This window comes from Hyperolius riggenbachi, chromosome 2, assembly GCF_040937935.1.
Source record: "Hyperolius riggenbachi isolate aHypRig1 chromosome 2, aHypRig1.pri, whole genome shotgun sequence".
Lineage (NCBI taxonomy): Eukaryota > Metazoa > Chordata > Amphibia > Anura > Hyperoliidae > Hyperolius > Hyperolius riggenbachi.
Genome location: NC_090647.1, coordinates 478,943,450 through 478,959,402, shown reverse-complemented (window position 1 = coordinate 478,959,402; position 15,953 = coordinate 478,943,450). Strand labels below are relative to the sequence as shown.

Sequence of the window (15,953 nt, the reverse complement as noted above, 5' to 3'; positions counted from 1 at the left end):
GTGAAATGAGGCATCAGCAGCTAAAATGGTGTGATCTCGCTGCACACTGCAACGTTACTGAACTTTTGGGAATATAGCTCAAAGTGAGTTAAATGCATCTGTTTCCTGTTTCTTTGGTACATCTAAATACTTTGATTTGCAGGGATACATCTGATGAGGTACCGTATTTATTTCATAATGACATCAGGTACTTTTCTCCCAGGTTTATGGTAGGTTTGGTTTCAGTTAGCAGTAATTTTTTCTCACTGTGAGGGCTGGTTCACACGGGCGTCTGGCCCAGGTTTACCGCCGGCGTTCACTTGAATGGGAGCGTTTGTATCGGGCTTTTACCGGCGTTTGCGAAAACGCATCATTCAGATCCCGATTTTCCATGGCGACCCTGGACGACCACTGCGGCTAATGTCCCCCTGTGGGGGAGAAATACGCTGGCTGCAACGGAACGCCACTGAAAGCTCGAACGCAACGCTGCCGCAACGCCGCCGAATGCAACGCCTCCGAAAGCCAGGCAGACGCTTGTGTGAACCAGCGCTTAAAAATTTAACTATTTAATTTAAACTGCTTATTAAAAATATTAATTCCCTTTGGGGGGATGACACAGTATTTACGACTGCATTCCCAGAAGGAGTAACTTCTGGGCAAATACATCTTCATGTAGCATATGTTGGCTTACACAGATAAGAATATTTTTCTCCTCACTGGGTATTACAGCTTCTCTCTGTGTCTGTACTGACAGGTCAACGTTGGACTCCTGGCAGTGAGCATGTTCGGATTCTGCCTCCCTCTCTACCTCATCTTCTTTAAGCGGAGTCTGAAACGGCAAAGAAAACAAAAGATCGAAGACTCCAAACTGTACCAGAAAATAAATGGCAGTCCCGACCATGAAGTTTTTGTGTAAGCAAAGTCAGGGACTAAACCTAAAACCACACAACATTCTTGCATATAAAATCTCCAAGAACATTTCGATCCAGCATAACAGGTCATCATCCTAAAAATACTGCAGCCTACAGCATCTTGTCTGTGCACCGCCTCTTCTTCAGACACATGCGGAGGGGGAGGAGCAATCACCTGAGGGAAGACCTCTATTTCATAGTAAAAAAAAAAAATACACAGCCTCACTTCTTCCTCCTACATCCTTTAATGGAGAGATGTTCATTTTCTGCAGTAACTTCCTGTGACATGAGGTGCAATAGACTCAATAGCTAAAAAACCTGGAGATTACAACCTGTTGTGTGGATCCACTTTTCTCGGTGCTCTGTGCAGAAGTAGCAGGAATAAAGATCCTCAGTGACGTTACTTCTGATAAGCATGACTGCTAGTTCTGACGACGTCTCCTGTGCCAGCGGTGATGCCGGTTATTTTGCATCCTCCTCTTCTCTTGCCAACAGAAGAGGATTCTTGAAATAATTTAGCTAAAAAAATTCATCTTGCAACCGCCAAGCAGAGTACACAAGCAGCACCTTGATGCCGTGTCACCATGGCTCTCCATAAACATGACGCTGTACCGCAACGTGTGTCTGGTTCTATTGTGAGTGACAATGACTTCAGATGGTGCATTACTTCAGAAGATGCACATTTGCGCATCATCACTGCACTAGTGGAACTTGCTGCTTTTCACAAATAGTAATAGTAAATAAATACAGACATATCAGTTTAAAAGGGATAACCTACCCACCCTGTATAAGGGTGAGGAGAATCAACCACTGTTGTTATGAATACATGTCGTGCCATAATATCTTTAGAACTGGTTGATTCCCACATTATAAGCCAGGAGGTGGCAACCTGTGGCGTTAGGGAGGTGCAGCACCACATCTCCCACAATGCTTAGTCTCTGAGTCACGGACCTGCAGTGCAGAACTGTGGCGTTACCAGAGATTCTTAGTCTGTGTTCTAAGCAATATCTGTGTCTTTTTCAAACTTTAGGAGGTTTTCTTTCTTTTTATGTTTTTCCTTTTTTTTCTTTTTTTACATATAGCGATTATGAGTAATATGCTGTTATATGTTCCTTGCATGATATGATGAAGTATTTTTGTATTGGACATATATTGTTTGTGAGTTACCTTTTGTTTGGTGGAGTTAGAGAGAATCCTTATCATATATCTGCTGCGTGTCTTGATGACCAGTCAAGTGTAATGAAAAAGGAATCCTGTGTGAATTCATCATATAGTCAGTCTTGATCTTCATTTATCATTTTTTTTATTTTATTTTTTTTTATTTTGCTTCCCTTCATTCATTCACGTGTTATCATTTCCTCTCACATTGTTATGATTTTGTTATTTGTCTTCTAGTTCTTATTAATTTCTGTGTATAGGTAGGTATTTTCAAATTTTCTCAATTTGTTCCTCAAATAAAATAAAAAAATATATATATACATTTTCCTCACTCCACAGCACCCTCTGTAAGATCACCTTCACTTTTAAAGTGGCACTGAAATAAAAAGAAAAACGTATGATATAATGAACTGTATGTGTAGTACGGATAATTAATAGAACATAAGTAGCAAAGAAAAATCTCATATTTTTATTTTCAGTTATATAGCTTTTTTTTATAACATTGCATCAGACTGTCACAGTTGCAGTTTACAAACTGCACTTTGTATTTTAAACTATGAAACAGAGCAGAGCTAATGACCCTTTGCGTTTCCCTGCAGTAAAACATTATCTGAAGTTGTCTTTCACTGTTTCTTTGATGTATAAGTGCTTCAAAAAATAGGACTGACTTCAGTTGGGGCAGAGAGCTCAGAGAAGCTCTTTTGCATAGATAACAAGTGAAGTTTCTTAACTCTTCCTGTGCTGGAAACAATATGAGACTCATAGCTTTGCTACTAATGTTCTTTTTCTTAGCTGCACTAAACATACAAATCATTAGATCATAAGTTTATTTTCACTTCAGGTTCCCTTTAAGGTCCTCTTATTATACTAGTTTTATTTTAATTGAATAAGAGGGTGGGAAATTAGTTATATCGTTTGTCATTGCTTTGCTAAAAGAAAAAATTTCAATAATCGTGATATGAAACCCTTTGTAGATGAGATCAAAAGCATCTAAGTCAGTCCTTAGATGGAACCACAAGCTGCTAAAATATCCAGTTGAGATTCTTTAAAAAAAACCTTCATTTTTGGAGATTTGTCTTAAGCTGACATTCTGGGCCAGATTTTTTCCTCGAAAATGTTGTAACATATGCAGGTTCCATGCACTGTTGCCAGTGTGCAATGGTGCAGTGGTGACGTGACAACAGTCGGCCATATTATTGTCTGTGCTTTGGTGGACATTTTGGGAAAAGCCTATACAGGACCTATATAGATACTGTAGTCCCTGGGTACTTTGTCTACAAGTGCCGACAGCAAATTCAAACTGTGCTGACTCTGCGTTTCCTTTCTAGGAAATATATATTTAGCATTCCAATGATGAGGCAGAGATGCACATAATATGCATGTGTTATTTCCTAAAGGGGGACTGCAGAGAGAAGCAGCATTTCTTTACACTCCAGGTTATTGCGTTTACTATGCATTGCATTGCTGGAACTATAGTCAACATATACACTGTGTCTAAGATGAACACCTGGCACTGCCTGTAGGAGAAAGCATTGCAATGGTAATTTTTGCTTTAAAACTAGAAAACCTTACTGAGTTTTTTCATGGGCTGCGATCACATGATTGTGCCTAAAAGAAGCTGCTGACACAGATGCATGCTGGGAGAAAAATCTCGTAGTGACAGATGTTAAACTTCTCTCCCAGCATGCATCTAAGTTGGCAGCGACCATTACATTTGCAATGCTATATATATTTCATGCTACAGGGAGTGCACAATGGTGGCCAACTATCTATCCTTAGCAGTTATATTCTTCTGTCCCTCTTTTTTCCTCAGTTGTCCCTCTATTAGGTTTTATGTACAGATGTGTTTCTTAAAACTTTATGCCCAATATATAAACTTTTTCACTGCTTACTTAAAAGCATGCTTTTCATGTTTTTCAAGTATTTATTTCTGCTGATGGAAGTCATTTTAGACATTTATAAACACATACAGTACAAATCTGCATCTTGCCAGTTAATTCTTAGGGCCATGTCATATGGGTGCAGGTGGCGCTATATAAATCAATAATAATGAATGGGTGACTTGAGGCTGCAGCAGCTGATATCAAAGTCTAATTGCAGCTACTATTTGCCATGACTGAGTGACCCTTGTACTGTGGCCTTTAATGGCCTGCAAAACTGAAGGCGTACATTCAGAGCAGGATCATCCACCAGGCAACCTAGGCAGGTGCCTGGGGCCTAACGGGTGTCAAGGGGCCCACCAGTCACTTTCTCTGTCCTCTCTCCACTTCAGCTTGCCAAAAAGACCACTAGGGGGCGTAAAATCTACTGCTTTGCCTAGGGCCCTCTGTGTACATTTAGGGGTATATCCTTTGCTTAGCTGTGCACTTGAGGATCTCCCTCATTTCCATGACAAAATGTTGGTGTTATGGTGCTCATGTTAGACACAGTGTATGAGGTGATTGAGGTTCCACTTCATAAAAATTCCCTTTCTCTGCTCACAGTTGATGCAGCTTGAAGATTGAACTTAACTTCCTGCATGCCTTTATAATATCTCCCATTTCAAACAAATGTGTTACTTCAGATCCCACTAAAGCAGCATCAGGGCTAGGATAACACAGTATCTTCTATTGCTACACAGTGGGTACATTTTAAAGTGAACTTGTCGCGGTTTGCAATGTTTGTAAACTTATACTGCTGGTGCAGTCCACTCACCACACGGTGGCTGCAAGCACCTCAGCTATTCTTCATGTCGTTTTATGTTACCACAGCAAGACTCACAGATTTGGGCCCACACTGAACAAAAGCCTCAACATCACTGACAGCTCTGTTCCGCTCTTTCCAGCCAATCAAAAACCACTAAAAGCACCTTAAAGACGATGTCCAGGCAGGCAATATCTTAATGTGCAGAAGACACTTTTACTCCCTCAAAATGGTGTTAAGTGCAATATATAAAAGTGTTAACAGGGAGGAGTGACAATGAAAGTGGTAATTCCAATAGTTAAAATCACTATTGTCACCCTCTGTAGGAAATTTGGGCTTATCGCTGTCACGAAGGTCTGCAAAAAATAACTATTTTGTAAGATGCTGACAGTTGTGCACCTCTAGCCTTGAGGTAAGCTAGGGGCAGCACATAACCTATTGGTAAATCATTTTTACCCAGAATTCCACTCTGCCAATAACAGAGCTTATTACGTTATTAGTTCAGACTTCTATTCAGTGTGTTCCCCTAGACTGTGGTGCTCTTTATACGCACACTTGGTATTTCCATCTACAAACAGGTATCAGTTTACAGACATTGCGGACTCTGACTGCTTCATTCTGCCACAGATGTCAAATTCTCCTCGTAGAACAGTTACAGGAGAGTGTTTGTTTTTTTCAGCTTGAAAGCATGGTATTACAGGGATACACTAGTATTTGTTCCGAAATTTCAATCAGATTTGCCACGTAACAACCAGGGGAAATCAGAGCACAAAAGCAATATAAGAATTCTTTTCCTGTGTGTCTGTCATGAAGCTGGCCTCCAGGAAGAGAGACTGGGGAAACGTCACATTCTGTGATCCCAGGGCCAGAAATGTGCAACCTTGAGCAAATCACTGCGGGCTTTATGTGTGACAAGTGTTTGAAAAGGAAATGTTATGCTGTCCGCTACAAACAGTCAGAACTTGTATTCGTTGCTGTGCGGGTCCCTCAAACAGGAAGGCTGGAAACTGTATGTTATGGGCAGCAAGAACACCTCTCTTTAGAACAGTTCTTATACATGAGGCTCTATACGTCTCAGTGCCTCAGGTGCAAAAAAAGATTGTAAGCTCAAATGATGAGTAGGTATTTATTGTGCCTGTACATTCTCTATACAGTGCTTCTTGTTACTATGAAAAACCTATATAAAAAAATAAACCCTTTTTTATAGCCAACCATTCTGGTGTGTACGTCTCAATGTTTTGTATGTGGTGCGGAGAGATGTCCTGAGCTCATGTAGTTACTGCTCCTGATTTTACATATGTACATTATTTATTGTGGCAAAACAGACGACCAGAGATTTCAAGCGGACCTCCGATGTAAAGATAAAACCCACACTATCAGCACAAGCAGCAAAAGTTATAACAGAGCAGTACTAAACATTGTCTAAAAACTGACCACTTGTGCCAGGGTCGGATTTACCATAAGGCACTGTAGGCACATGCCTACATGCGCCTGATGATGGAAAGGCGGCTCACTCCCACCCCTTAGTGCCTCCTTCCTTCCCTATGCAGAGTCCTGAGCGGAGCGTAAATGTGAGATTACTCACTCTGCTCTCGGCATTCTACCGATGAGATCTCCCTTCAGTCAGGGGCACCTCTAGCTACTTTATACTGAGGATATCTCTGGCTACCTAATCCTAAGGGCCACCTGTAGCAACCTATGATGAGGAAAAATAAGTAAGGGAGAAGTGACAGTTGGGACTGCCAGCAAACTTGCGGTGAGGTTCAGCAAGTAGGTTCATGGAGGGCGAAGTCTAGGGGGCCAGGACATCTGTGCCTATAGGCTTCTGTGATGTAAATCCAGGCCTGACTTGTGCCATCAAATCCAAGTTTTGTTTGTTAGCCACGCCTCCTTTCTGAAATATTGCCAGCGGCGTAGCAATAGGGGTTGCAGAGGTTGCAACCGCACCAGGGCCCTTGGGCAAGAGGGGCCCCATAGGACCCTCCCTCAAACACAGTATTAGCTCTCTATTCGTCCTGTGCTGGCAATAATTACTTCTATAGATGCTCTAAATAGTAGTGATCATTAACACACTGTCCCCCATCCCCTTCTTGCACCTCTGGCACTGTGGTTGTCCTTGGCATGTTTTGGTGCTTCGTACTAATCGTTACGTATAGAGTGCTTGGGGGGGGCTCCATGTAAAACTTGCACCGGGGCCTGCAGCTCCTTAGCTACGCCACTGAATATTGCCATGGCAGTTTTCTGCCTTTGCAAACACTGCTAAGAGATTGTGTCATCTGTAGGTGGGAGGAGATTCATAGTGTGGCCTGAGAGGTATTCTGCTTCTACCCGTGCCTCTGAGCCTTCCTATCACAGAGAGGAGAGGTGAATAGAGAAGCCTTGCAGTACAGCCACAGTATACTGTATTCCAGAGCTGCCACAATGCTTCCGTGCTGCTTAATAAAGAATTCAGCCATTGCTGCACTGGGTAAAAAAGAGAGGGGGAACAGTTATAGAAAGTGTCATTCTGGCTCTTTGTCATTTTGGAATTTATAGCGGAGGTCCACTTTAAGTGCACACAATTTGCACAACAAGATTTAGAATATAATTACAAATGTGCTACAGAATTCTGCAAACACTTCACTGGCTACAAGCTGTGGAAGTGAAACACGCATCCACTCAGAACCAGGACAAGGTCCTCCAGCACCCAAGGCTAAGACACCTAAGCGCACCCCTCCATCCTACCCACCCCAGCTGTCATACACTGTTTGCTATTAGACTAAGAGGCGCCCCAGGGCCCCCAACACCTTAATCTCTAGTTATCTGGCTTGCAGTCACTGCCATGTATCCCCTTTTCTTATTTCTCTCTGCTTCAAACACTATAGGGGAATGATAGCTGTGTGAGTTGTGCGCCCCCTCCTACACTGCGCCTCTGCCTCGGCTCGGCCCTCCACTTTCTATTTATACTGGCAAATATGTTCCCATTGGGCACTGCGCATTTCGGACAGTAGGAATAGGGAGAACAGACAGGCAGTAGGGATTGTAAGAAAGATGAATGGCTAATGAATGTGGACGATGATTGGGTGATGGGAGACTGAAGAGCATAGGAGAGCCAAAGAATGTGGGGGGTGGGAAGAGAGATGGAGGGGCAGGACAGGTAAATAGGTGAGGGCTCTCAATGGGATAACATAATGATGGGATGTGCAGGAGACATAAGTAAGGGGTTGGAAAGAGTGAGGTGGTAGGATAGGGAAGGGATACTACAAAGGTGGGAGTGGGGATGGTAGGCAGGTAAGAGTCAGGAGTGATGGCATGGGGGCTGGGGAGGGGTAAACGGATAAATAAGGGATGAGTGACAGTCAAGTTACATATGGTAATTAGTTGGGTTGAAAAAAAGACATCTGCCCATCGATATAAAGTTGAAAGATTTTAGTCACTTTGTATTGTACTGTACAATAAGCAATTTATATTATTCAGCGAAGAAGATTGCTATATCTATTTTTCTCTGGTCTGTTGTTGATATGCGTAGGTCATTATAGCAGACCTCACAATACAGTGGGTCAGAAGCAACTCTTGGTTGTTGCTCATATTCATGCCACCTGCTCTTCCATGTTCTGAAGTGGTCGGGGAAACTCTGGGACTTCTTGCTGCACCATTTGTTACTGTATATCACATGATGCAGGGAACATGGAAAGGAGAAGAATGTTTGAATTACTGTAGTTCCTCCGGTGATGATCACAACCCATGGTGTCAACCCCCGGACTTTCCCCCCTATGCTGCTGAAATTATATGCAGAGCAGGAGAGTGATGCATTTTCTGGTTCCGGCAGTGGGACAGCTTCTCCTCACTCCAGTGTAGCCATGCCATGCAGCCTATCAACTTGCCTGTGACATGCAGAGACAGGAACTGCAAGGTCATGGTGATAGGCTGCAAGGCACAGAGCTGCACTGAACAGGAGTGAAGAGGACCTGTGTCGCCGATGGAAGCAGGATAAGTATAAATACGGTATAACGCTCCGCTGACCGGCGTGACCACTGCTTAATAGGTGGGGGAGAGGGTTGGACAACCTGAAAGGGGAACTTCAGCCTAAACAAACATACTGTCATTAAGTTACATTAGTTATGTTAATTAGAATAGATAAGTAATATAATTTTTTACCCACCCTGTTTTAAAAGAACAGGCAAATGTTTGTGATTTATGGAGGCTGCCATCTTTGTCATGGGGGCAGCCATCTTTTTGGTTGAAAGGAGGTGACAGGGAGCATAAGACACAGTTCCAACTGTCCTGTGTCCTGATAACCCCTCCCAGATGCATGTGCTAGGCTTCAAATATCAAATTCAAAATGTAAAAAAAAAATTGCACCAAAACAGCAGAACGAGAACAACAACATCAGAAATCCCATCATGCTTTGCACATGATCAGGGGAAAAATGCCCGGGCAGTTTTCTTCTGTGCAGCTAAAAATGAGGTTTGTATAAGAGAAACAAAGTTCTGATGCTGTGAAACTGTTAAAGAAACACCAGGCCTTTTCAGTGCTGCTGAGTCGATTTTTAGTCTGGAGGTTCACTTGAAGCTCCCTTATATTGTGTGTGTGTGAGAAGGGGTTGTATGACGCCAAGGGTTTTTTTTGCGGGGGGGGGGGGGGGGGCGCAGCCAGCAGGTTTTTGGGGGTGAGGCAAACTAAAGTTATACCCCTCCCTGCTCTCATCTTCCCATATTAAATTAAACCAAACCCCACCACCACCCCATCGTGGTAGTCTTGTCATGTCCTCATTTCCGACTAACGCCCACCAACATGCGGTTTTGGGTAACCTTTGTGTAAACCCCTCCACCAGACACATAGATTAAGTAATCCTGGTAATTGAACTTTTTTTCTTTCTCCCTGCTATGTCCCCCTCCTTTTGGGACACTAGCTCAGTAGCTGTGCTTAAAGCTGGATTAACACCATAACCATCAAATTTCAACAGCAACTGGTCTGAGTGCATTAAGTCCTAGGTTCTCAACGTGTGGTACGCGTACCCCAGGGGGTACTTCTGATGGTTCCAGGGGGTACTCGGGCTTGATATACTTAACCAAGAACAACAATTTTAGAGTTTTAGAAGTTGATAAATCTTATTTAGACAACACAAACTTAGTGTTTTAGCTAATTAAAAGCAATAGTAAATGCTTGGAAATTGTTTAGAAGCAATTATCATGTACTACGATTAAATATTATTTGTCAAGGGGTACTTGTGATAATGTTTACTATGCTAGGGGGTACTTGGTGAGGGCAGAGCTTTAAAAGGGGTACATACCAATAAAAGGTTGAGGAACACTGCATTAAGTGATAAAGATGCTAATCCTGCATTCAAAACTTTCAAAACTTTTTCTGCTGTTATGATTTGGAGTTATCACATACTTAAGGAGCACTGGCCCTTTAGTAGTCAGTGCCAAACAGTTGCATGCTGGGGGTTCTTTTTATCTATAATATATTCTTCCTCTTCCCTTTATTTCCCTGCCTAGCTGCTTATCTGAAACACGATCCCCTGCTCACTTGTGTTTACAAGAAAGGCTGAGGTGACTCAGCAATTGGAGGAGAAAAGAAAACAGTAAAGGGCAGAAATGACATCAGGATTTAGCCTAAACTGTGGGCAAAAGACATGGTTCCCACCAGGAACAGAATTCTCTTCATTTACTATATACCATTCACTGAAATCAAAACATGGACAGTACAATACATGTGTTATGTAAGTAGATCAAGTATTTATCTACTTATATATGTGTTTTTTTCCCCTGGCATAGTATGGCTAATCCTACTGCTTTAATGCAGGGTTTAGCATTACAAGTGCTGTGTATCCCATCCGGTCCATCCTTCACTCACTGCAGCTGGTGGCCAGGTCTCTATCTCTGGGTTCTTCTGCACATGCTGTGTAATCACGACAGAAGAATCTGGAAGTGGAGAGAGGCAGCTGCAGTGAGTGGAGGATCGAGCACTTGTGATGCTAAACCCTGCATATCCACTGCACTACTCTGCCTTAGCAAAGGAGGTGGGCGATAAAAGGGAGAGAAGAAGGATGTTGGGCCCTCCTCGCCATCTGCATCCCTTCCCTGTTCAGGGTCCATATCCCTTTCTCAGGTCACTTCTGCCCTGCCTTGGTGTCACCCCTTCTGAGGTGACACCCAGAGTGGCCTGCTCCCCCAGTACGCCCCTTGTGACGCCTCTGTGCAGTGGCACAGGGGGACTCTGTTGGTAGTTCCAACTCATGTCTAACTGCACCAATATGAGGTTAGGGGCTCATTGCCCTGCAGGCGATCTCAGGTAAATTTACTCTCAGGCTTTTCACTTTTAGACAAGAATGTATCCTATTATGGCACTTGAGAAAGGGCTTCTGCCCGAAACGTTGTGCTATTTCTATGTTGTTCCTCCGCAGTATGGAATAAACACTATTTGGATAAACATCCGCTATGTTTGGGTCGAGTTCTGGATGGCATTATTGTTGATGTGGACTGTACATAGAGGAATGATGGACCTCTTTGCCTAATTAGGACTCCCCACAGTATATTGCTATATATCCCTGAGGCTGGTGGACTGCATCTGTCTTTTGATTCTATTATGGATACACTCATTGCATGGTTAGGATGCAGCTGCATCCACTGTTAGCATTGAAACCCCTCAATGAGGTCAGCTTTGTGGCAGCAGAGGGACTTAACCAATATTCCTGTGGATTTGTGTAACCAACAAATTACAAAAAAAAATCTGAAATGATTTACAGGTTAGCAGTCTTTTTACCCTAGAGTAACCATGCAAATACCTTTTGGATCTCAAGGAACCCCTGCACGTAATTTTTGGATCTCAAGGATCCCCTGGCATGGTCTTTAACCACTTGAGGACCGCAGTGTTAAACCCCCCTAAAGATCAGGCCATTTTTCATTAAACTGGCCACTGCAGCTTTACGGCCAAGCTGCAGGGCCACTCGACACAGCACACAAGTGATTCCCCCCCCCCCCCCCTTTTCTCCCCACCAACAGAACTCTCTGTTGGTGGAGTCTGATGCCCCTCCCCCCATGTTTGTTTATTTGCATGTTTGTATGTTTTTTTAAATAAAAGCTGGAGATGCGACCTCCTGTAAAACAGAGCCCTAGGACTTTACGCCGATCGGCGTTAGGCGGTCCTGGGGCTGCCGCCGCATCGGCGTGGGGCTGCCGCCCATCAGCGTGACGCGGTCGGCTAGTAGTTAAAAGCTGAGGTGATTATTTATGTCACTACCCCCTATTACAGTGACCTTCATTACAATGTCTTCTTATTCTTTGGCCTGGTCTTTAGGGGTGTTTAACACTGTGGTCCTCAAGTGGTTAAAATAGAGCTTCTCAAAAACTACAAGATCTTTTTTTTAAATGTTGTGACTTATACCCACTATTCTGCTTAACATATGTAGCAATTTTAGTAGCAATAGCTAGCTTTGCTATTAACCTCTAAAGTCGGCACAAAATTATGCAAAACTTTGCGAAAATTATGCAAAAAATTATGCGAAATTTTGATATACTACTATTACATATGGAATGAATTACGATTTTCTAATTTTGCATTACGATGCATAATTGCGATTTTTGACGCAAAATTTCAGCCCACCACTGGTCCAGGCCCAAAGTTTAAATCTCTTTATCACTGTGTTACTTTAGTAGATGGCATTTAACAGTAATGGTGGCCAAACATCAGGTGATTTGGCAGCCAATCGACCATCTGATTTAATAATAATCAAATTATTGTGTACATGTACCCCCATTCCCCGGTGCCCCTGCATTAATACTTTACGTCTCTGCCCCCCCAACTGTGTCTGGACTCTTCTGAGTTTGCACTCCACGTGGTTGCCAGCGCCTCGTATGGTTGGAGGCAATATGCACCGGCAATCACATGGGGCGGCGGCAACCACAAGGGGCGCACAGCTGGAAAAGGAGTCCGGAGGCAGCAGCAGAAAAGTTAACTGTTAATGCAGGGGCACAGGAGAATGCATGTACACTAGTGGGAAAACAGCCAGGGGTGGCAAGGCGCACAAGTCTGATTCCCTCGGTCTGCTGGTGTATGGGCAGGCAACAGATCTCTCTCTGATCAGATTCGACCAGAGAGAGATCTGTCTCTTGGTCAATTTGCCCATACTTTGCCTAATGTATGGGCACCTTAACTGTTTCTAGTACCTCTAGGTATTAGGTTTTATCATGCACTGGAAAAATAAACATTTGCATCTCACCACAGTTTCTGTGGAGCAGCACGGCTCTTGTGAAAGGCACATTGGCAAACAAGGTTATCAGGTACTGTGTGCTAGGATCATGTTTACTTACATGATTTTATAGACATGCTGATGAAATAGCTTTTTGATTAATATTATGGGTTAGTGGAGCCAGGAAACTCATCCAAACACGTATACGCCCTGAAGGAAGTCAAACGATCCTATTAGAGTCAAAATGTGAAAAGTAGAAAAAGGGCTTTTGTGCCAACCTTCCCAAGTAAGGGTTTGATTTTGCAGCTTGTTGTATCTGCCCAGCTCCACGTCGTGTGCCAACCAGCTGCTCAGTCTGGGATTTTCAAAACTATGACTCCAATAACACGTACAAAAGGTTTTATTGTTTCTGTTGAGGATGCAGCTTAGAAATGTGCTGAGACTGAAGAAAATGTGTTTACTAATGTTTCCTTTGAATGGATTCTTATAGCCACACCTTTTGTTTTCTCACATATAAGGAAGTGAACTCAGATTGTGATACAAGATTTGTGTATAATTTGGTTGCACTTCCCATATAGATAGCTGAGTAGCTGGCGTGGCAGTTCATTGATCTTTACAAAGCTATCCACAGCTATGGCTCATTCACATGAAGGCCATGATAGCCATTCACATTGTTGTGCTGCCATCTTTTACCACATCACAAAAGCTGATCATGTCTTGTTCCTGCATGCAGCTGTTCACTTGTCTCTGGGAACCACGATCCAGGTACTGTATGCACAATGCTAAACACTGAAGAAATGCCACATGATCCCCGGGGACAGAGGGAGGCGCAAAGGGGGTCAGAAGGAGGAGCAGTGGCCCAGAGGGACGTACACAGAGCCAGATCATCCACAAGGCAACTTAGGAAGGTGCCCAGAGCCTGGAGAGAGTTTAGGGGCCTGGTTTATGCCAACAAATCTTGCCAAAAAAGCTAGGAGGCCATCAAGAGTAGGCCCAAAGTCGTTGCTTGCCTAGGGTGCCATTTCACCTTAATCCATCTCTAGTCACACAGGGGGGGCAAATGTGGCAGAGGGGGACTGAAGGTGGCACAAGGAGACAGAAAGAAGCACAAAGGGAGACAGAAGGAGGCACAGGGGGACAGAAGGAGGAAAAGAGTGACAGAGGGAGACATTGGGAGGCAGAGGTGGCATGGGGGGGACTGAAGGTGGCACAAGGAGGAGGCACAAACACCCGTGGGGGCTTCTTTTGGGGTGGGACTTAGTTCTGGGGTGGGGTTTAACCAGGGGCATGGCGCCCCCAAGGACCAATGGTACATTCTGCAGTGGCCTGGAATGACTACGCCTAAAAATGCGCCTGTATGTGCGCATATAACAACTACCCATGTAGTGACAGGGGGGAGCGTGTGTGCATGGGTGTGCATGAGTGGGGTGGGGACGCGTGGGTCGGACGTGGAGGAATCTTTAAAGTTTGGGGGATTACTGGTCCAGTAGAATATGAAGTGCTTTTTTGCAGCACGATCCTTGCTTATTTACAAGTCATAGTGAAGGAGAAAGCCAGCATGATGTCCAGAGAACACTTTATTGATGGACGTATCCAAAATTAAGACACAGGATCTGGCTTTAACCACATAGCTGGGTGCAGGTCCTGACACTCCTGTTTTTCTTTCTTTAAAATTATTTAAATTTGTTCCAACATGTAGGTTTATATGAGATTTTTATGTATATTTTTATAATTGTATTTATATAAAGTTTTCTGTATTTGTGCTTATGGTTTTAACTATGGTCTATTGAGTGGTATTTACCCTCAATCTATCCTAATATAGTAATTGCCTCCCTTCCTCCACCCTTTTTGGGATGTGGCTTCTGTAGTCCATCCCTAACCTTGGGACTATTTATTGGCCATGGCTGCCATTATACATGCTATGATTGAGGACTAATCTTTGTCCGAAACATGTCAGCTATGTGTTGATTAGTTTTAATTTTGGATATGTCCATCAATAAAGTGTTCTCTGCACTTTGTGCAGACTTTCACCTTCACCACGGTATGTATCTTTTGGGGCCTGCCATCCTTGGTCACTTACTGCCCGGGAGAGTCCTTGGGGTGTAGAGGTATTTTCATCCTCTTCTTATTCACAAGTCCCTGTATCCGATAATGGTATATAATTATAGTATTCCTTGTATAATTGTAGCATTACTAGCTGAATACACCATGTACAATACTGAAAAAAAACAAAACATAAAAATAAGGAATGCATCAAAAAATAGCTACACCAGTCAATGTTTTTTGTACATTCCTCAAGATAACACAATATCAATACATATTGATTAAAGATGTATACACAGTCAATATATCAACACCTGGCACAGAATGCCTATGCCTCTAAGATGCACTCCCAATGGATCCTACAGAAGGATTTGAGCCAGGTTATGTAAAGTGCATTAACAATACAACTATACTGTAAAACATTATAGTTATGTACATAAGATGAAAATACCCATCATATTGCGCTTTACGCCACTGTATCTAGCCAACCGCAAAGTGTATAATTTGGTTGCACTCCTCATATAGATAGCTGAGTAGCTGGCGTGCCAGTTCATTGATCTTTACAAAGCTATCCACAGCTATGGCTCATTCACATGAGGAATCTAGGCAAGCCAAAGAAATCCAAGTTTACTGTACATTATTAAGTTTTATAGGGTGAAATGGTGATATACAGCATGTTGCTGTAATGGACAGCAGGAAGACGGCACTGAAAATCATGCTGGGGTGCATCAGTCTGACAGAGGTGTATGAACAGTGAACACAGGTCTGTGTTTGGATAGGCGACATTCAAAGTCTTCCTTAACCATGATCTGCTCAACCATGAACTCATCAGGCCTGTGCTATTTGTCTACACTGACTAATGTCCTTCCTCACCCTCATTTTTCATAACTGTTTTGTCAGTCTGCAGTGCTTACTCAGAGATGGCACTACAAGCCACAGTCATCATTTAAGTGGACCTGAACTCTTGCACAGGACAGAAGGAAAACATAGAGAAATACACCCTGTAT

The 15,953-nt window shown here is 43.1% G+C and overlaps 1 protein-coding gene and 1 long non-coding RNA gene across 3 annotated transcripts in view; one reads left to right on the top strand and one right to left on the bottom strand.

Moving 5' to 3' along the window:
* The window catches only part of SLC43A2 (solute carrier family 43 member 2), a 132,193-nt gene extending 126,249 nt beyond the window's left edge, over window positions 1-5,944 (top strand). Inside the window, exon 14 of the mRNA XM_068270290.1 lies at window positions 734-5,944. Within this exon, the coding sequence (XP_068126391.1) occupies window positions 734-895 (162 nt within the window). The 3' untranslated portion in view covers window positions 896-5,944. The remainder of the gene's footprint in view (window positions 1-733) is intronic.
* LOC137547096 (uncharacterized) overlaps window positions 1-15,953 on the bottom strand; it is an 84,118-nt gene that overhangs the window by 6,629 nt on the left and 61,536 nt on the right. The window contains exon 1 of one of the 2 annotated variants that reach the window (XR_011026468.1): window positions 671-805. The exons of the other annotated variant lie outside the window; for it this stretch is intronic. This is a non-coding gene — a long non-coding RNA (uncharacterized lncRNA). Of the gene's footprint in view, window positions 1-670; window positions 806-15,953 lie in introns of those variants that run through there. 2 annotated transcript variants of the gene reach the window in all.